Raw genomic sequence first — 21,232 nt, forward strand, 5'->3', positions numbered from 1 at the left:
AAAAAAAAAACATTAGCTGTGTGTGGTGACAGCATCTATAATCTCAGCTACTTGCGAGGCTGAGGTGGGAGGATTGCCTAAGCCTAGGAGTTTGAGACTGTAGTAAGCTATGATCGGGCCACTGCACTCCAGCCTGGGTGACAGAGCAGGACCCCATCTCCAAGAAAAAAGGTAAGAGTTAAGTGTAAGCCTTGAGGATTATTTGATTTTCAAACAACTATTGCCTTTGGAATCTAACTTTTCACACTACCGAAAGTTCAGGTGGAAGAGTAAGGATCCGAAAAGCAATATAGAAAAGCAGAGTGAGCTCAGCATTCATTCATATTGGAGGTTACTTGGGCAATAAAAGCCTAAGAGGCAAGTCAAGGTCATATTTTGCTATTACCTAAGGTTTGGGGATGATAGAGGGCAGCTTATAGCTACCTGCCTTTTCCTATTTCTCTGTCTTATCTTTTTATATCCATAAAGAGTGGACAGTTATTTATTTCTGTGTTGCAGGAGATCTGGAAAAGCTTTTGAGGACAGTCGGGAAGATTAGGAGATTGTTAATAAAAGAAATCACATATTGCTGACAGGCTATATTCTGTGTGTGCTTAAGAAAAGCTGCTGTGCTTGGGAGGCTGAGGCAGGTGAATCGCTTAAGCCCAGGAGTTGGAGAGGTTGCTGTGAGCTGTGATGCCACGGCCCTCTACTGAGGGCAACATAGTGAGACTCTGTCTCAAAAAAAAAAAAAGAAAAGCTACTGTGTATGTCGTGTGTGTGTGTGAGCGCACATGCACATTACTCACTTTTTTATTAGCTTGACCTTTATATGCCGCTAAGAATTTGCAGTTTTATCTCAGGCAATCAAGTAGCTAGAGATTTCTCCACCAGATTTTCAAATAATATTTTTCTCCCCTTTAGGCCTAACTCATATTGAAGCCACTGTTAATGCTCTGGTAGATATTATCCATGGCTACTGTACCTGCGAGCTGGATTGTATCAACACGGCATCCAAGATCTACATGCAGATGCTGTTGTGTCCTGTATGTATCATTGTAACCTCAGATGTTTCTTGTCAGCCTGGGAATGTCAGCTTTGAAAATTTTTTTAAATAAGTTTGCTAAACTAACAAAACTGATAGAAATTGAGAGTTTTGAATAGGAATAAAAACTTTGAGGCTCAGCGCCCGTAACACAGTTGTTATGGTGTCAGCTACATACACCAAAGGTGGCGGGTTCGATCCCCACCTGGAACAGCTAAACAACAATGGCAACTGCAACCAAAAATGGCCAGATGTTGTGGCAAGCACCTCTAGTCCCAGCTGCTTGGGAGGCTGAGGCAGGAGAATTGCTTAAGCTCAGGAGTTCGAGGTTGCTGTGAGCTATGATGCCACAGCACTCTACCAAGGGTGACAGCTTGAGACTCTGTCTCAAAAAAAAAGAACTTTGAGATCTTACTCCAAGGAAGAGTAAGATCTGAATTCAGTAAGTACTAAACCCTCAGGAACTAGCCTGGTGCTTGCTGCTACATAACTCAGTGCTGAGTAACTCAGAAGTGTTACACTGACAAGTATGTGAATGAATACAGAACAGCAAGGTTTCTGGTTCTGGTGACTTGTCATAGAAGCTATATATTAGAAAGACTGGTTTTAACACAGAGCTAAGATGTATACCTAGGGCCAGATCATCTGATGAAAAGCCAACACCATTTGTAGAGAGGCAAGGTAGCTTTGGGATCAAATGGGCTGAGACTCTATCACCAGAAACTGGAAACAAGAAAGAAACTGGGCCTGTTGTGCACCAGACTTAGCTTGCTGAACTTGGTTGGCTGGGGTGCAGGTGAGAGTAGGTGGATTTCCACATGCATGTGAGTGATTGATAAAGGAAACTGTTCCATATACATAGTTTAATGAATAATATAAAACCTAAGCATGACGGTTTCCTTTTAAATCACAGGATCCTGCCGTGAGCTTCTCTTGTAAACAAGCTCTAATTCGAGTCTTAAGGCCCAGGAACAAACGGAGACATGTGACTTTGCCCTCTTCCCCTCGAAGCAACACTCCAATGGGTAATGTGAGGTCTGGGTTTAGGCTTGTAGAAGCAGAGAGGGGTGGTAGAGAAGGGAGCTATATCATTAGGATATGCTGCTCACATCAACCAAGGTGCTGGAGACTTTGTTTATATGTGTATGTTGTCACCCCACTCTATTCCATAAAGAATTTAAAGTGGCACTTTAAAATGCATTTAATAAGTAGAATAAAAATAAAGAAAATCAAGGCATTGGGAAACAAAATTGCCATACTAAAGTCAAGCCAGGAATATAGAATACTCAATACATCACAAGCTCTTGCAAGGTTCTTAAAAGAAGATCTTTTTTGGCTGAAAGCTTCCTAGGAACCATAGCAAAAATAAAATAAGAACAGTTACAAAAATCACAATGACCAAAGACTGTTTTTCAGGCACAGAAAGCCTTGATTAAGGGTACATTTTGTTGCGAAAGGGTCAGAATCCACAGTGGACTTACCTGCAGTAAGTTTGATAGAAGATTTCAGAGAAATTTCCTTCATGACAGTTTCTTTGGACATAATTAAAGGCATAACATTTTTACATTTTAATAAAAGCAATTCTACAAGGTTGTCTAAATAACAGCATTAGGTAACTATGATGATTTGATTGATTTGATTCAGAAGTGAATTTTAAATGAAAGTTACATATGGCTCGGTGCCTATGGCTCAAGCGGCTAAGGCGCCAGCCACATACACCTAAGGTGGCGGGTTCGAATCCCCAGCCTGGGCCCGCCAAATAACAATCATGGCTGCAACCAAAAAATGGCTGGGCGTTGTGGCGGGCGCCTGTAGTCCCAGCTACTTGGGAGGCTGAGGCAGGAGACTCGCTTGAGCCTAGGAGTTAGAGGTTGCTGTGAGCTGTGATGCCATGGCACTCTACCCAGGTAGGGGACAGCTTGAGGCTCCATCTAAAAAAAAAAAGAAAGTTACATATACAATTTTAAATTTTCTAATTACCCACGTTACAAAGAGTAAAAAGAAATAAGTGAAGTTAATGTGCTAATAATTTATTTAATCCAGTATATGAAAAATTTTATTTCAACATGTAGTGAATAAAAATTATTGGTGAGATATTTTGCATTTTTTGGGACCGTTACAGTGTGTATTTTACACTCATGGCACCTGCCCTTTTGGACTAGCCACTTCTAAGTGTTCAGTAGCCACGTGTGGCTAGTGGCTGCCTTGTGGGACAGTGCGGGTCTAGAGGAATATGTACACCTTTGTAACTTTTAGACATCATTCTTTAAGGCAGTAGTTTGTGGCTCTTTTCTCTGGCATGAACCTAAGTTGGAAATAGTTTATGCTTCTGATGAAGGACATCATTTACATGCTTTAAAAATCCATAGAGTGGAAGGCGAGGTCTCTATCCTCTTCTGACAATTAGGAGTCTCACCTAAACTCTTCCTTCTTAGAAGGCTTCCTACCTTCACACAGAAGTGGGCCTAGACAAGACCTGTTGTAGTATCCTAGTATCCTCAGTTTCCATTTGATGGTTTTATACTTTAATTCTGTCTCTTCTCATAATGATGGTATAGTGTGAAATTTCCACTGAATTAGTTGGGAAAAAAGTAGGGAAATAAACTCTAAGCTGCTATGACAGATAAAAGCCATATATCTCAGTTGTACTGTTTTTCCTGTCTCCTGAGAATTGGTGGGATCTTAGGGGGCCTACTGGTTTTAGATTTCTCTGCTTTATGGGAATCACTTGGAAATCCAAGGTTTTTTTTCTTCCTTAATCATTTGGAAAAGTCTATTCTTCCAGGGGGCCAGTTGTCACTGTCAATGCTGTCTTCCCAGATCCTGCTAGGTCCAAGGATCAAGAGAACAAGTCCAGGGGTAGCACCCTGGAGTTTTACCTTTGAAGCCCAGGGTGCTAGCTGGTAGCTTATCTGGGTTTTTGTTGCTATGTGACTTATCACGCCCTATGCCAAGGGAGGAAAGCAAGCACTTTCAGGTGACTGGGGTTTCTTTGACTCAGGAGACAAGGATGATGATGACGATGATGATGCAGATGAGAAAATGCAGTCATCAGGGATCCCGAATGGTGGTCACATCCGTCAGGAAAGCCAGGAACAGAGTGAGGTGGACCATGGAGATTTTGAGATGGTGGTGAGTCTCTGGCAGCAGGAGACAGGGAGGAGGAGCTTCAGAACTCTCCTCTGGCTCTTATTCAGTGGACTGCCAAATGTTACCATTTGCCATGGGACACTGACAGAGCTTTCTCTCTGCAGTCTGAGTCGATGGTCCTGGAGACAGCTGAAAATGTCAACAATGGCAACCCCTCTCCCCTGGAGGCCCTGCTAGCAGGCGCAGAGGGCTTCCCCCCCATGCTGGACATCCCGCCTGATGCCGATGACGAGACCATGGTTGAACTAGCCATTGCCCTGAGCCTGCAGCAGGACCAACAAGGTAGAAGGCAATGCCAGGAATAAAGTGGCCCATTGGCCTTGTGCAGGAAAGAGGGTTTGGCAGTTACTGATATCCAGCTGACTAGCTTGACCCCAGATTTGGAGAGAGGTTGATCTGGGTGAGAGCTGTTCAGAGACACAGGTGGAGAGTGAGAGGGGTTGTGGTGAGAATTCAAGTCTGGGAGCCAATCACATAGTTTCTGCTAGTTTAGTCTTTGGGATTATTTCTTCCCAAATCTGTCCGATTCCTCCAGCCTGTGTCCTGCCTGAGTTGAAGGACGCATCCCACCATCTCTGTAACTGAAGTTGGTGGGTGGATGGCAGTGGCTGTTTGTTACCTTCCTCTAGGCCAGAGGGGGTCACATGATGGTGTTTAGAGACTCCTGAGGGCAGCAGGTGGCCAAAGCGGCCCTGTGGATGGGGTCTGGAGGGGATGTTGTGCTCACTCTCCACTTGTTTCCCAGGCAGCAGCAGCAGTGCCCTGGGCCTGCAGAGCCTGGGACTGTCCGGCCAGGCACCCAGCTCTTCCTCTCTGGACGCAGGAACCCTCTCTGACACCACAGCATCAGGTAACTGTCCACAGCAAGGAACATGGCTCAGGGTCCTAGGACCCACAGGCCTTGTTCCCGCTGCTGTGAGAGTGTAATGGGCAGCTGCTTTGACAGGCCATTCTGGACTTCCTGCTTCTGCCTGGCTTTAGAAATATGGGTGTGGAAGGCATAGTGGATATAGCTTGGCACTGACGCTCATGCCTCCACTTCCTCACACCTTGCATGCTGCCTGGCTTTAGCTAATTTCCCAAGGAGAGGCCGAGAGAGCAGCGTGCAGGGCTTAATTTATAGCTTTCAGTGTTCTTTGTCAGAGTTCTAACATTTTAGACAATATTATAAGGTGGACAAGAAATAGGGCTCGTACTTTTTAAACATTTTTCTCTTTACTAGCAAATAAAAGTGAAGCTACAAGCTAGATTGTGCCTCAAAATTCTTGGTCAGTATGGACAACCATCAGAAATCTATGAGCTTAAGAGACAGGGTTTTTTTTGACAATTAAAATTCGTAGGAAATCTTTAGGACTTAATGTATCTTTTGATCTTTTCCCTACACTGATTTAAAACAATTATTTCCTGAGTATAGAGTTGGACCAAATGGTAACCCAAGTAAGTAATTTAAAGGGTGATTTCAGACTTAGGCTTTCCTCTTTTTTTTTTTTTTTTCTTTTCTTTGGGAATTTTACCTTGGATAGATAAGAAAGGGAGAAATTGGCTGTCTCCACCTGCTGCCATGGCTTGTTGCTTTCCTTATGTCTGTTTAGTTGCTGTCATTTCAGGCTTTGAGGTCACTGTCATGTTGTGCCAGTTGTGTTCCTGTGCTCTGTGGCTGTCCTGGCTTTCCTCCCCCATGTATCTCATCCAACATTTTCCTCCTGTCTCAGCTCAGCCCTGATCCTGGATGCTGTGGCTGTCTCTGGGGAATTTCCTTGCTTCATTATTAGCATCTGATGAGGACTATTAGATGGCGTGAAATTACTCAGTGAGCTCCCCTTTGGACCACTTGCTAAAAAAAAAACCAAACAAAACCAGGGCTGATTCAAGAGCTCATGCTAAGTGATTTCCTAACATAAGCATGAATTGACTGATTACAAAACAAATTCAATTAAAATTCGGAGTTCTGTGCTTTGAATGGTAATGGCTAGTTTCAGATCTCTCAGCAGGTGTCAGTAACACCTAAACAAGGTGACCATGAAGCATTTTAGTTAGAAAACTCAGCGTCCATGTCACAGATTCTTACCGAATCTCTGCACTGTTCTACTTGCACTGTAATGTAACAGCGAAGGAAATGCCCAGTGAACTGGGTTTTCTTCACTTCTGTCTAAGTACTGTTTGCAATGCACCATGTTAGTGTTTGTTCCTGTTAGTGATTAACCAGCAAAGCAAATCTTTCCCTTTTTCCTTTGACGACAGGATATAGAAACTACATTGTGTCTTCTGCACTATGTGGTTTGATGCTTCCCCGCCAAGGAAGGGTTTTTACCTGTAACAGCTCTCGTTACTCTCTCAGCTCCAGCCTCAGACGATGAGGGCAGCACAGCAGCCACGGATGGTTCTACTCTTCGGACCTCTCCCGCTGACCATGGTGGTAGTGTGGGCTCGGAGAGCGGGGGAAGTGCAGTGGACTCAGTGGCTGGCGAGCACAGTGGTAATATGCCTGGGGGGTCCTGTCTCCTTGGGCAGAGGGTGGGGGCAAAATAGGTCTTGGGATCAGTAATGATGACTTATTCTCAGTGAGATTAGGGACATGTAGAATTCCAAATTGTGCTTAATCTATAGTGTGGCCTTGGAACACATTATCCTATGGTTTTTGACACTTATTTAATGGGGGGGGGGTGGCATTTCTGTTAATAATCTGCTTCGTTAACATAGCAGGTCACCTCCCCAGTTTACTAGCTGGATGTGATAGGGCTCTAGAATGAAGGAGAATGACAATTTGGTTTCACCTTGTAAATCAGTCTTTGGTTAACAATTGGTTATGGGCAATTTTTATGAAGGAGATAGAGTGGCTGATAATTTCTAGATTCCTGTGTCAGTTATGTTTACTCCGAAGTACGAGATAGAAGTTTATCAGCATCTGAGATTAAGGTTGTTCTCATGTGATAGGGAAATGTGACAGAATGGCTGTCAGAAGAGTGATTCAGGGGGTCTTGTTTAGCTTAATATAGAACATTTCTGTGTGCTGTCAGTTACTTTCTGACCATTGCTGACTTCAGAATGCATGGGGTTCCATCATGCTTTGGGAGTTGATTTGTGCTTTTATAACCATTTCCCTCTAGTATCTGGCCGGAGCAGTGCTTATGGTGATGCCACTGCTGAAGGGCATCCGGCTGGACCAGGAAGTGTCAGCTCAAGCACTGGTGCTATCAGCACCACCACTGGACACCAGGAGGGAGATGGCTCGGAGGGAGAAGGAGAAGGGGAAGCTGAAGGAGATGTCCACACTAGCAACAGGTCAGGACCTAGTCATTCACGGTTAAGAGGCTTGCCTACCTGAGAGTAGTTCAGGAATAGGAGGAGGATTGATTAGTTGCAGGAGGGTGAATGATGATTACAATATATTTCTTTTGAAATACAAAGGTAATTCAAAGATATTTGAATTTATGTCTGTCATTCACTTTGTGCTTCTTTTTTTGTTCTTTCCTTTGTGGCCTTCTTTTGGGTTGATTTTCTATTTTTTAAATTCCTTTTTATTCCCTTAACTCTGTTTCTAACCTTTTAGTGGTTATACTATTCATCTTAACATTTGGATAAGCAGTCTTCCTTCTACTTAGCTTATCCAAAACTAGATTTAACTACTAGTTGTGTCTTCTTCCAGAATAATGTGAGGACCTTAGAAGACTTTATCCCTTCTTCTCGGTATAAAATGTTATTTTGGTGTGTTTTAATTTTTTTTTGAATGTCTTTTTAAAGCCCTCAGGATGTTGCTGCTGTTTTATGTAGTTTATGTGGTCAGTGTTTGTTTAGCTTTACTTGCATGTCCAGCATTTTCTAATTTTAATTTTTTTTTTTTTTTTTTTTGAGACAGAGTCTCACTTTGTCGACCCCCTGGTAGAGTGCCGTGGCACATAGCTCACAGCTACTTCAGACTCCTGGGCTCAAGTGATTCTCTTGCCTCAGCCTCCCGAGTAGGTGGAATTACAGGTGCCTGCCACAACGCCCAGCTAATTTTAGAGGCAAGGTCTCCTTCTAGCTCAGATTGCTCTTAAACTTGTGAGCTCAAGTGATCTACCTGCCTCGGCCTCCCAGAGTACTAGGATTATAGGCGTGAGCTACTGTGCCCAGCCATGTCCACCACTTTGTGTGCCCACCATTTCTTTATGCCTCTTAGACCTTCCGTCCAGGAACATTGTTCTTTCTGAAGTATGTCATTTAGATTTTCCTTTAGGGACATCTGCTGGTTACAACATCTCAGATTTTGTTGTTCTGGAAATGTCTTTATTTAACTTACATTTGTAGATGTATTATAAAATTTTATGTAAGCAGTCTCTCCTCCCTACCACCAAAATTGAAAATTGTATTCCATTGTTTTCTGGCTTTTATTTCTAATAAGATTCTCTTGCTGTTGTAACTGTTGCTCCTTTCAAAGTAATGTCTTTATTGCTGCTTTTAGGATCTTCATTTTGTCATTGTTTTTATAGTTTTACTAGGATAGGTTTTGGATGGATTTCTTTTGAGGGGTGGGGAAATGCTTAAAACAACAGAAATTTTTTATTCACAGTTCTGGAAGTTTAAAGTTCAAAATTAAGACTTTGGCAGGGCCATGTTTGTTCCCTCTGAAACCTTCCTTGCTGCTTCTTAGCTTTTGGTGATTTGTGAGCAGTCCTTGAATTTCCTTGGCCTATAACTCTAGCACTTCAATCTCTGTCTCCCTGGTCACTTGGTCTTCTCCCTTCTAATATTGTCTCTTCTTGCTTTTATTTTATTTTTCTAGATTTAAGGGGTACAAGTAGAGTTTTGTTACATGGATGTATTGTATAGTGATGAAGTCTAGGCTTTTAGTGTACCCATCACCTGAATAATGCACATTGTACCCAATAGGCAATTTTTCATCTCTCGACCTCCTCCTACCCTCCCTATCTCAAAGTCTCCACTGTCTGTAATATACTTTATATGACCATGTGTGGCCTTAGTTTAGCTATTACGCATAAACGAGAACATGTTGTACTTGGTTGTCTCTTCCTGGGTTACTTGTCTTAAGATAATGGTCTCTAGTTCCATCCAAATTGCTACAAAAGAAATTATTCTTTTCCTTTTTATGGCTGAATAGTAATCCATAGTATATGAGTGTACTTACCACATAAATTGACGTGCACTTAGATGGATTTCATTTTGTGATTGTGACTTACACTGTCACATATAGGTGTGGGTATCTCTTTTTTTTTTGGCTGGGGCTGAGTTTGAACCCGCCACCTCCAGCATATGGGGCCAGCGCCCTACTTCTTTGAGCCACAGGTGCTGCCCAAGTGTGGGTATCTTTTTGATGTAATGATTTCTTTTCCTTTGGGTAAACACCCATTAGTGGGATTGAAAGATTGAATGGTAGATCTACTTTTAGTTTTTTGAAACTTTTCCATACTGATTTCTGTAGAGGTTGTACTAATTTACATTCTTACCAACAATGTATGAAGTGTTCCCCTTTCACCACATGTATTGTTTTTTGACTTTTTAATAATGGCCATTCTGTTGGTTTTAATTTACATTTTTCTTATGATTAATGATGTTGAGTATCTCTTTATGTGTTTTTTGGCCATTTGTATACATTCTGAAAAATGCCTGGTTATATCATTTCCCCACTTTTTAATGAGTTTTTTGTTTTTTCTTATGGAGCTGTTTTGAGTCCTTTGAAGATTCTGGATTTTAGTACTTCACCAGATGTATATACAACAAATACACTCTCCCATTTACTCTGTTGATGGTTTCCTTTGCTTTGCAGAAGTTTTTTAGTTTAAGTATCATTTGTTTATTTTGTTGTTGTTGCATTTGCTTTTTTGGAGTCTTAGTCATAAGACTTGGGCCATAAGACTCTAGTCTTTGCTAGGCCAATGTCTGGAGAGTTTTTCCTAAGTTTTCTTACTTCGTTGGCCTAATATCTTTTATTGCTAGTGAGCTCATTATTGTTTTTATTTTGACATTGTATCTCGTGATCTTTCAAAATTTTTAAATTCTAATTATAGGTTCTGGTGGTAGATTTTCTGTGTACATAGTCTTGTCACCTGCAAATTATGACAGTTTAATTCTTTTTTTGTTCTGGTCTTTATACCTTTTTTTTTTTTTTTTTTTGAGACGGAGCCTCAAGCTATCCCCCTGGGTAGAGTGCCATGGCATCACGCTCACAGCAACCTCCAACTCCTGGGCTCAAGCGAGTCTCTTGCCTCAGCCTCCCAAGTAGCTGGGACTACAGGCGCCCGCCACAACACCTGGCCATTTTTTGGTTGCAGCCATCATTGTTGTTTGGCGGGCCCGGGCTGAGGATTCGAACCCGCCACCTTAGGTGTATGTGGCTGGCGCCTTAGCCGCTTGAGCCACAGGCACTGAGCCCTTTATACCTTTTAATTTCCTGTTCTTTCCTTATTACATTGGCTATGTTGAAAGAAGTGGTGATTATGAACATTCCTATCTCATTCCCAAACTCAGGGGGAAGAGATTCAGTATTTTGTCATTTTGTATAATGTTAGCTCAAGGGTTTTTTATGGATATTCTTTTTCAAGTTAATGAAATTTTATTCCTAGTTTACTGGAAGAATTTTCTCTTGAATGGATTTTGGAGCTTTTGTTTTATATATTGCTTATATGGTTTTTTTTTCTTCTTTATTGTCTTTAAGGATGTAACTTACATTAACTGATTTTTTTTTTAATTACTTCTGGGAACACTTCCTTTGATATGTCTTGGTCAGGGATTGGTATTCACATTATTCTGGCCCCATAAAATAAGTCAAGGCACATTCCTCTTTTGTCTGGAAGAGTTGGCATAAGATTTGTATTATTTCTTCCATAAAATCTTGGAGAAATTCACCAGCGAGGTCATGAGGATCTAGATGGGGTTTTTAAAGGAAGATTTTAAATTATAGATTCATTCTTTAACTCAGAATTATTTCTTTTCCATTGTGTTTCAGTTTTATCTCGTGTTTATAAGGAATTGGTATAAGCTTGTTCATAATATATTATATCATCTTTCTGATATTGGTAACTTAAATCTTTACCATTTATAGTGATGTACCTTTTTTCATTTCTGATATTGGTAATTTAAGTTATAGTCAGTCTCGTCGGATTAACAATTTTATTTGTAAAGAACTGGCTTTTGGCTTTAATTTTTCTCTGTTGTGTATCTGCTTTCTGTTATTGCCTTTGCTTGCTTTTTAAAAAAAATTTAATTTTCTGTTCTGGTTCTTGCTTCATGAGATGAAAGATTAAATCATTGATTTTTTTTTTTTTCTTTTTTCTCCCAGAGAAGACTGGGTCTCCCTCTTTTGCCTAGTCTAGAGTGCAGTGGCATCATCATAGCTCACTGCAACCTCAAACTCCTAGGCTTAAAGGATCCTTTTGCCTCAGCTTCCCTAATAGTTAGGACTATAGGCACGTGTCACCACACACAGATGATTTTCCTATTTTTTGTAGAGATAGGATCGGATCGCATTGCCCAGGCTCAACTGTTTGGCTCGATTGATCCTCTGCCTTGGCCTCTGAATGCTGGTATTATAGATGTGAGCTACCATGCCCAGCCAAATCACTGATTTTTAACTCTACTTTAAAAATACATACTTATTTGGGTTGAGCATAGTGGTTCACACCTGGAATCTTAGCACTGCGGGAGGCCAAGGTGGGAGGATTGCTTTAGTCAGGGGTTTGAGACCAGCCTCTATAAGAGTGAGACCTGTCTTTTTTTAATAAAAAATAAAATTAAAATACATATTTGAAGCTGTATAGTTTTCTCTGAAATTCCCTCTTAATCTTGCTTTGGCTGCAGCCTATGTATTTTGATAGTGTTGTATTTTCATTGCTTTTCAATTAAAACTATTTTCTAAATTCTGTTGTAATTTAGTATTTCGCTCATGGGATATTTAGAATTATTAAATTTCCAAATGTTTGAGGATTTTCTAGTTATATAGAAAAACTATGTGATTTCACTCTTTTGAAGTTTCTTGGGATATATCATTGATCCTATGATGATGTTTTATCTTTCTGCAATTCTCACTTGTCTTGAGGAGTAGGGTCAGTTTAGGTAACCTAGCCATATTGGCAATAGACATGTCTATGGTGACTTTAAGTTAACTTTTATTCATAAATAAGTCAACTAATTGGTCAGTGAATTGTTTTCAATAGTAAAACTGAATTTTATTTTAAATCCCCAAAGAAAAGGAAACTGTGATTGTTTTTTTGGTGCAGTGTTTATTTTTTTAAGTTGTAAGAATACTGCCTAAGAGTTTGAAAATAATCTGGTATGGGGCCAGATGCGGTGGCTCACGTCTGTAATTCTAGCACTCTGTGAGGCTGAGGCAGGTAGATTGCTTGAGCTCAGGAGTTAGAGACCAGCCTAAACAAGAGCAAGACCCAGTCTTTACCAAAAATAGAAAAACTAGGCAGATGCTGTGGTGGGTACCTGTAGTCCCATTTACTGAGGATAGAAGGATCACTTGAGCCCAAGAGGTTTGAGGTTGCTGTGAGCTGTGACACCACAGTTCTCTACCCAGGGCAGTTTAACTCTGTCTTAAAAAAGAAAATATTTCTGGTATGATTTTGGTCTGGGTTCAGAATCTGCTCATTTTGTTGACTTTTTTCCTTTGTTTTGAGTGTATAGTTACATGTATATATTCTCTAAATCTGAAGATACTAACCCATCTCAAAGCAAATCCTCCTTGAGGTTTTATCTACAGAACTGTTGATCTACTGCTTGTCATCTCAGCTTTCCTCACTTGTGCTTCTCATCAGAGCGATTCTTACTCATTTCTAGTCTCCACACATCTTGCCTGATTTTTGGTGGGTGCATGTGTGGACGTTTATGTGTTACTGTATTCGGAAGAACAGGTAACTCATTCCTTTGAGTTCCTTTAGGATGCGAATCATTTATTATTCAAGTAAGACTGTACTTTGGTTCACACTTTTATTATGTTGACATATTTTGGATACCTGCTAGAATATGTAATACATCAAAATCACATATTTAAAAATTTGTATATAGGCATATGGCTTCTTACAAATAGTCCTTAAGGTAAAATGAGGCAAGAACAGCTTACTAATTGTAAAAGTGAATTCATTAATCCATTCAGCAGCTATATCCTTTATCTGTGTTAGAGTATATATTAGGTTAGATTTTCATCCAACTTATTCAAAGGACCTTAATTAAGTAATTTTCCTATTGGTCCCCTTGTATTAGCTAGAGGTCCAGAGCCATACACTTAGAACAGAAGGTCTGTATATCTGCAGATAAAGAAGGCTGGGCAGGGGCTGACTGAATATGCCAGAACACTCAGGGGTCCAGTAGGAAAGGGTGATGCTGAGGTTGAATTTTACACTAGGAAAATTACGGACACAAGGTGAGAGAGGAAAAAAGTGAATGGTCTTACTAAGGACTTGAGGAACTTGAAAATGAAAGGGTCAGGTCATTGTGCAACTGTGAATATAGAGAAGACACTAGAAAATAACGCCTGATGGCAGAGTAGGGCCACGTGCTAGAAAAAGCTGTAAATCTTGCAATTGGAGATTTGGTCTCAATACTGCGAATGACTCGGGCCTGATTACTTGGGAAATACTTTGAAATTTCCTGTAGTAGGTTTTCTCTCAGTGTCATCACTTGTATTTTAGAATCATTTTGGTCCCTTTTAACAGAGTGAGGTCTCTTCTTTCATGTTCCTGCTATACCAAATAGGCATTTCTTAACATTTTTTAAGTGCTAGGGCTGTTGGTAAGCATTAAACTTCTTGTTTACCTTGGTGGCAGGGGAGAGAACTATTCGGCTGGCTCCTGTCTGTGTACTAACTCAGGGCTCATGTGTTTTCCTTTTAGGCTGCACATGGTCCGTCTGATGCTGTTGGAAAGGTTGCTGCAGACCTTGCCTCAGTTACGAAATGTTGGAGGTGTCCGGGCCATCCCATATATGCAGGTACCTTCAGTTCACCTGGGTCTGTCACACACTCTAGGAACCATCCTTAAGCATGTTTCATCTCTCTTCCAAGGGACCTGGAAGGCTTTGTTAACGTTGCCAAATTGTGGAGTACAATTTTCAGCTACATGTCTCAGCCCTGCATTTTATAGATGAGAAGTCTAAGGGTCAGAAAATTTTTTTTTAATGCGTATGTTTATCTAGCTAGTTACTGATGGAACCAGGAGCAAAAGCTTGCACCCGTGAGTCTTAGTCTCTAGTGTCTTTCTGTAAGTACAGGTGAGTGGTAGAGTGTCACCCAGTAGCTGTTCTTCTACTCAGTAGCACCCTTCCAAAAAGGCAGAATTGTTTACTCTTTGCTCAGTAAACTACCCATCTCAAGCTACTTTGCTCGAGTATAATATACATTAATTGAGTAATTTTACTAGCTTTTTATAACATTTTTTTGTGATGTGAAGTATGGCATATATCAAAATTTGGCTCTTCTGACTCTGGATCTTAAACTTTAGGTGCCTAGAATTTAGAATACTTCAGTAGATTGCAGTTATGGTTGACAGGAAAGTCAGGAAGATAGGGATTTATTTGGAAACATCGTATTTAGAGTTGACTCAAAATTGACTTTTGAGTTTTTTCTCTCTTCAACTTCCAGGTCATTCTGATGCTCACTACAGATCTGGATGGTGAAGATGAGAAAGACAAGGGGGCCCTGGACAACCTGCTCTCCCAGCTTATTGCTGAGCTGGGCATGGATAAAAAGGTAACATTCGAGGGTCAACGTGTGATAAGCAGGATCGTCTGAGATCCTTTCTCAGGTTCTCATTCCTCTCTTAGAGGAACTTCATCTAATTTTAAAAGTGTCATCGTTCACTTGAGGGCCCCAGTTTTACTGAGTCAACTAAAATGAATTCAGGACCTCCTTTGGATCCTAGGCCTAAATAAGGGACAAGATGAAGTCCCTGCCCTCATAGACCTTTTGTAGCTTGACTAGATGAAAACATTAAATTAGTTTGTATCTTAATATGGCCTTCTGTGTGTATTGGGCTCTAGGTACCCCAGGTACAGTTCCACTGATATACTGGAGCTTGTTTTGTCTCTGATTCCATCTGAGAAACACTCAGTGCTGATGGGATTGAATGTCTCAAGCTTACAGTAACTATAGGCTTCTGGGCTTCTGCTTTTGCCACAGGATGTCTCCAAGAAGAACGAGCGCAGTGCTCTGAACGAAGTCCACCTGGTGGTAATGAGACTCCTAAGTGTCTTCATGTCCCGCACCAAATCTGGATCCAAGTCTTCCATATGTGAGGTATTTTTGCTTTGAGCTTATGGGTTTGGGGAAAGGTAAGAGGATTGTCTGGTTGTTACTAGGGTCAGGACAGAGGTTGTAGTCGTCTGTTAGAATAAGGCCATTGTTCCCTGAGGAGAGTAAGATTCTAAGCTGTCACCTCTTCAAGAACAGAAGAACTTCCGTGTTTTTCAGAATCCCCTCCAATCCCTAGTCTTGCTAACAATGCCTCCAATGGAGGGGTTAAAGGGTTTGGAAGTTCTGTTATTGAAAAGCAGGAGCCTGTTCTGCAAGGCACAGAATGGCTAAGAGGATTCCCCTAGTGTGTGTTGCTATAAGGTAAGGTAATAAAGCAGAAAGAAAGCGATGTGTGTGTGGTGAAAGGAGATTAGCACAAAGCAGAGAAGGTAGAAATTGAGGCTGAACTGCATCCAATCTTAATGAGCTTAGGAGCTGTGGGGTTTGCTGGGATTTGCAAGGCTTTCCTAATGGTCTTATTTACAGTAGCTTTTCTCCTACTTTTTTATGCATGTGATCACTCACCCCCATCTCCTTTGGAAGCTGGTTCTATGGAGGAGTCTTAACAGGGGGTGGGTTGTTAAGTAGTACCTATAATGGAGAGTGTTCTCTTTCTTAAAATGGCCTTCTTTTCGAGTTGCCCAAGGAGAAAGAAAACTCATCCCCTCCTAGGGAAAGGACTATCTGGTCCTTGCCTCTCTGGCTTCTGGCATGTGTATGTAGTGAGGTTAGAGTTGAGAACAAGTATTTGTTTCTTTTACCATGTGCTTATTCAAAGTTTTGAATAACTTTTTTTAAACAACTTTACAAGTGTTTGAACTAGTTGGGAAACTTTTAGTGCAAGAGACTGATTGACTCACTCCCATAATGGCTAAGGCTATTGTAAATGTGGACTTCACATTATCTTTATAGTCATTCTCACCATCTGTGTGTTTTTTCTCCCTCTTAGTCATCTTCCCTCATCTCCAGTGCCACAGCAGCTGCCCTGCTGAGCTCCGGGGCTGTGGACTACTGCCTGCATGTGCTCAAGTCACTTCTGGAGTATTGGAAGAGCCAGCAGAATGACGAGGAGCCTGTGGTGACCAGCCAGTTGCTGAAACCACACACTACCTCATCCCCACCTGACATGAGCCCATTCTTTCTCCGCCAGTATGTGAAGGTGAGGTCTTTCCCTGGTCAAAGAAACAACCCTCTCTCATCCAAAGGCCTCTTCTCTTGACTGTCAGGGAATAAAGCTGAAGGGGCTGAGGGTGAGGAACCTCAGGTAGGAGCTGGCACCCCTTGGGTTTAATTTTAGCATGAAGTAGTAGCTGACCACATCTCCAACCTGCTATGGGATTTTGGCTCCTGCCACTTTGTCAACCCAAGAAATTGATTAAAATCAGAGTTATCTCATTTCATAGTAAGCTTTGTAGAAAAAGATGAGAAAGTACGAGGTAATGCCGTTGGTAGTGAGTCTTGCCTTGTGTGTGTTAGGAATTCCTCATGAAGAGGCCCTTGAACACGCTTGTTAAGAAGGTGCACTTTCTGGTCGAATGAGTCTGGGAACAAGTCTCGTTGAGTGTTCTTTCTCAGCATCTTAGCATCTTGAAGTGGAGAGAATTCTGTCTAACCTCAGTAAGCCAGCATTTCTACATTTGGAAAATGAGGATACAAATAGTATCTGCTGTATAGGCTGTTGCAAGTTGTTTGTAAAGGACTTGGCCCAGAGCCTAGCATGTACCAACGCTCAGTAAATACAAACTGTTGCACCCACTCTGTTCCTCTTGAGACCATGTAGTGCTAATGGGTTTGACCAGCTGTGCTTCTTACTGCCCACTCAGAGTGGCTTTGGAGAGGAGGGATAGGATAGGCATGCACTATGGAGCTGATTGTGTTCTGCTCTTTTTAAAAAGTAACTCTTTGGTGGTTTTCCATAACTTTTTGGGCAACAAAAGTTCTTTGAGGACCCAGCCACCTACTTGACTCTCTAGCTTTGTCACTGGCAACACCCTACTCAGCTTTGAACAGAGATAATCTTGAGGCTTCCTTGTCAAATCAAAACTATCTGTTCATTTCCCAGACATGGCACATTGCCTGTATATTTACTGTCCCTTCTGGAATCCTTTCCTCTCCCTCTGCATTCCTTTCGTCTCCTATCTAGTTAATCCCTAGACCTTCTTCAAGACCCAGTACAAGCACTGGATCCTGGGGAAACCTTCCCTAACACATAATTCCCTTTTACCAAGTCTGATCAAGAGAGCCTTTCCTGGGTTTCCAGAGCACTCTGCACACATTTACTTATCTGTCCTCCCCTCCAAACTATTAGCAATTTCCATGTTTTAGAACTGACGAGTAACTGGGGATTGAATGTGTGAGATATGTTGTGCCCTCAGACTCTTACAGGTTCTTCTTATGGGACCACATGGCTTTCAGAATAGCTGCTGTTTCGAATCTCTCAGTATCTCTGCCTCTTTGTATGACGTGAACCTGGGAATCTGGACTAAGTTTTGTAATCTTGGCCCCCTTGGTTTAAGTAATTCCAGTTATCATGGGAAGTGTTTATTGTAGAGAATGAAATACATCTCGTGGAAGTCAGAAATCCTTGCCCACTATTGTTTTTTAAATTTTTTGCCAGTCTAGCACTGATTTTTCTATAGGCAAAGTACAATCAACCTCGTGTCAAAAACCACAGATTGAAATGTTAGAACTTTGAGGAGCAGAAAGATCCATCTCTACTGTAACCTTTTATGTAATTAAGTTGCCACCAGGTGCCTGGGGCCTTCGGGTTTATAACTAAACTGTCAGTGAGCGATGGCTCCAGCCTTGAAAGGCACCCATTTCCAGCACCAGCATGCAATGTGCCTCCTGAGCAGTGAGCGGCCTTTTCCTTAACTGTGGTCATGGGAAAGGGAAATCACAGATGCTCAAGCAGATTTTCTTCTCTCAGGGTCATGCTGCTGATGTATTTGAAGCCTACACTCAACTTCTAACAGAGATGGTCCTGAGGCTTCCATATCAAATCAAAAAGATTGCTGACACCAATTCTCGAATCCCACCTCCCGTCTTTGATCATTCATGGTTTTACTTCCTCTCAGAGGTAAGTGAAGGTCCCGAGTGGTATGCCAGCCCAGGCCAGGGCTCATCTACAGTCACCTTTGGGCCTGTCCTCCTCCTCATTCGGATCGCCCCCTGCTGAGTTCCTCTCACCCTTCCAGGTCATGGCCTTGCCCTTCTGGAATGTACTCTGTGCTGGAACTGTGGGAGATGTGACTCAAAGCAAGCCATCTACGTTAGTTGCTGATTTATATTTAACTTTCCCCACATGTGGTGATAAGGGACAAGTTTAATAATTTGGGTTCTGTTAGGAAAACAGAAAGTATACTAGTTACCTTAACAGTTCCCCTTCAGTATGGGGAATTATTGAAACCACTTTTGGAACCAAAAAGATACAAAGGAAACATTAGGTGACACAGGACTAGTAACACAGGAAACAGCTATCAGCAGCCCTGTGTGTGAAGAGGAGGGGTGGGCAGGCTGGGGCAGCTCTGAGGAGGGGGTGCTGTGAGCGCTATTGAGGTTGGCTCTGGAAGTACCGGAAGAAGCTGATGAGTGGAACCGACTGTAGCTGGCTATTGCTAGAGCTATGGAAAGACAGAAAGGATCAGGCCCTTCTTCCTCCCCCTGCCTTCATGTACCCTCCCTATTGGCAGAACCTGAGAGGGAACTGGCTGGCAAGGAAGCACTGCGGTTTACATAATTCTGGACGGGGTGCTGTGGGCAGAGTATGGCGTGGCAGGGTTGAAGTTGAGAGACAGTAGCTTAATAACCAGCACAACAAGCAGGAGGTAGATGACCTTAGGAGGAATGATCTGTTAGCAAACCTCAAATGACTATTTCAAGTTATATAGTTGAACCAGCCCAATCTCTTTGCTAGCTCTTTCACTTGAAAAGAGATTTGGAATGGCTTTTTCTTCTTAGGTTCCCTTTGGGTGGGCTGAGTGGAGGCCAGCTTCCCTCAAGGAAGAGGAGCATAAATATTGCTATTTTCCTCATTAATTTCTTTTTTCTTCTGCTTTTCTCCTGCACCCTTTAAAGAATACTTAAGGTCAGCAGGGGTTGGCCTGGCCAAGAGGAAATAGCTTGGTTTGTGTTTCTCACCATTTTGAAATGACGATTCTTTAAAAATCAGGGTGCAAAAGGCTCAGTCGCTATAGATCCAGCCCCAGGGTTGCTTACTCTTTGTTTTGTTTGTCTCTCAAGTACCTGATGATCCAGCAGACTCCATTTGTGCGCCGTCAAGTCCGCAAACTTCTGCTCTTCATCTGTGGGTCAAAGGAGAAATACCGCCAGCTCCGCGATTTGCACACACTGGACTCCCACGTGCGTGGGATCAAGAAGCTGCTAGAAGAGCAGGGGATATTCCTCCGGGCAAGTGTGGTTACCGCCAGCTCAGGCTCTGCCTTACAATACGACACACTCATCAGCCTGGTACGAGGGCTGGGAGCTGGCAGGGCAGGGCAACGGTATGTGGTGAGGCTTGTGGGCTAGAGCAGCACAGGGCTCGTAACTATTTAGAGAATGTCATGGTTGGGGTTGAGATCAGGGTAAATCCATAACCCCTGATGGCTTCAGAGCGTGGGATTTCTCGCTCAGCACTCCTACCCTGTCTGGTTATAGTAGTTCTTCCACAGTGAGGTGGGGTGACTTGAGCATCTTAGCTGTGATGTTTCCTCATATCAGAGGACAAATGTATTTATACACCTTTGGATTTTTATTCATGAATACTAAATGGTGAAAGTTAAGAGTATAAAAATATATTTCTGCCCAAAGAGAAACTGTTTGGACTTAGGAAAAGAATGTTTTCCCTGTAACCCAGAAAGAACATCTTTTAATATGAATGACAGCTGCTAGCTTGTGTAGTGTCCTTGCTTTGGGGTTTGTAGCAAGATAAGTCAACTGGATTGTAGTTTCTCAGGTCATGGTCTACGTTTGCTGCTGCTTTATCGAGTGCGCTCAAGGTTCCCTGAAAACCTTGCACTGGGGAAATAGGACAAAAGCAGCCTCAGGAAGAGCTGCAGGAACATGTGTGCCTTGGGTGCAGGCCACTAGACATCCCAGATTACAGATCAGGGCCAAGAGGGTGACCACTCCTGGCGGAAGGTGTGCTTCTTGTTTGGGTCGCTTGGTGCAATCTTTCCCCCCCCCCCGGTCGATTCTCTTTTCAGATGGAACATCTGAAAGCCTGCGCAGAGATTGCTGCCCAGAGAACCATCAACTGGCAGAAGTTCTGCATCAAAGATGACTGTAAGCAATGCCGCGCATGTATCCATTTATTCCTCAGGAACTGTCTGTTGAGGCACACTATGTGCTCGGTACTGAACTGGATCCTGTGGGGCAGGGGGGAACCGGTGGCCCTAAGTACAACCCCTTGACCAAATCCAAACCTCACAGAACAGATCCCTTGGTAAAAGGATTTATTCTGTAAAATTTGAATTCAGTCAGAAGACTGCATTCAAGCAAGCATCCAGAAGGCCACATCTGCCCCAAGGCCGTAGCTCCCACCTCAGCATGTGAGGGCTGATGGTTAAAGTCTGGGGTACCCTGGGAACACAAAGTAGAGAAATGTGTGACCTCCAGGTTGTGGCAATAAAGCTCAAGAGGAGGAGGTGGCGGCTAGAGAATCACTTATTTGAAGGAGCAGGGGCTGGATCCAGTCTATTTGTAGTAGTTACAACACTTTGCAGAGATTTCCAGAGAGTATAACTGCTTCACAACATCCAGAAAACTTGGACAAGAAAGCTGACGATAATGGGGTGGTCTCAGCTGTATGGAGAAGTTTCTCCTCTTCC

The 21,232-nt window shown here is 42.3% G+C and overlaps 1 protein-coding gene across 4 annotated transcripts in view; it reads left to right on the forward strand.

Annotated features, from left to right (window-relative positions):
* Nucleotides 1–21,232, forward strand: part of UBR4 (ubiquitin protein ligase E3 component n-recognin 4) — a 118,730-nt gene that overhangs the window by 68,351 nt on the left and 29,147 nt on the right. For 2 of the 4 annotated variants that reach the window (XM_012801536.2, XM_012801537.2), the window contains exons 54-67: nucleotides 904–1,025; nucleotides 1,938–2,049; nucleotides 4,026–4,156; nucleotides 4,279–4,456; nucleotides 4,920–5,024; nucleotides 6,513–6,650; nucleotides 7,282–7,456; nucleotides 14,005–14,101; nucleotides 14,751–14,858; nucleotides 15,288–15,404; nucleotides 16,351–16,560; nucleotides 18,331–18,480; nucleotides 19,644–19,871; nucleotides 20,609–20,687. In XM_012801536.2, the coding sequence (XP_012656990.1) occupies nucleotides 904–1,025; nucleotides 1,938–2,049; nucleotides 4,026–4,156; nucleotides 4,279–4,456; nucleotides 4,920–5,024; nucleotides 6,513–6,650; nucleotides 7,282–7,456; nucleotides 14,005–14,101; nucleotides 14,751–14,858; nucleotides 15,288–15,404; nucleotides 16,351–16,560; nucleotides 18,331–18,480; nucleotides 19,644–19,871; nucleotides 20,609–20,687 (1,950 nt within the window). The remainder of the gene's footprint in view (nucleotides 1–903; nucleotides 1,026–1,937; nucleotides 2,050–4,025; nucleotides 4,157–4,278; nucleotides 4,457–4,919; nucleotides 5,025–6,512; nucleotides 6,651–7,281; nucleotides 7,457–14,004; nucleotides 14,102–14,750; nucleotides 14,859–15,287; nucleotides 15,405–16,350; nucleotides 16,561–18,330; nucleotides 18,481–19,643; nucleotides 19,872–20,608; nucleotides 20,688–21,232) is intronic. The other 2 variants (XM_023509729.1, XM_023509730.1) reach the window with 2 other exon arrangements.

This window comes from Otolemur garnettii, unplaced genomic scaffold, assembly GCF_000181295.1.
Source record: "Otolemur garnettii isolate 467f Iridium unplaced genomic scaffold, OtoGar3 scaffold00009, whole genome shotgun sequence".
Classification (NCBI taxonomy): Eukaryota; Metazoa; Chordata; class Mammalia; order Primates; family Galagidae; genus Otolemur; species Otolemur garnettii.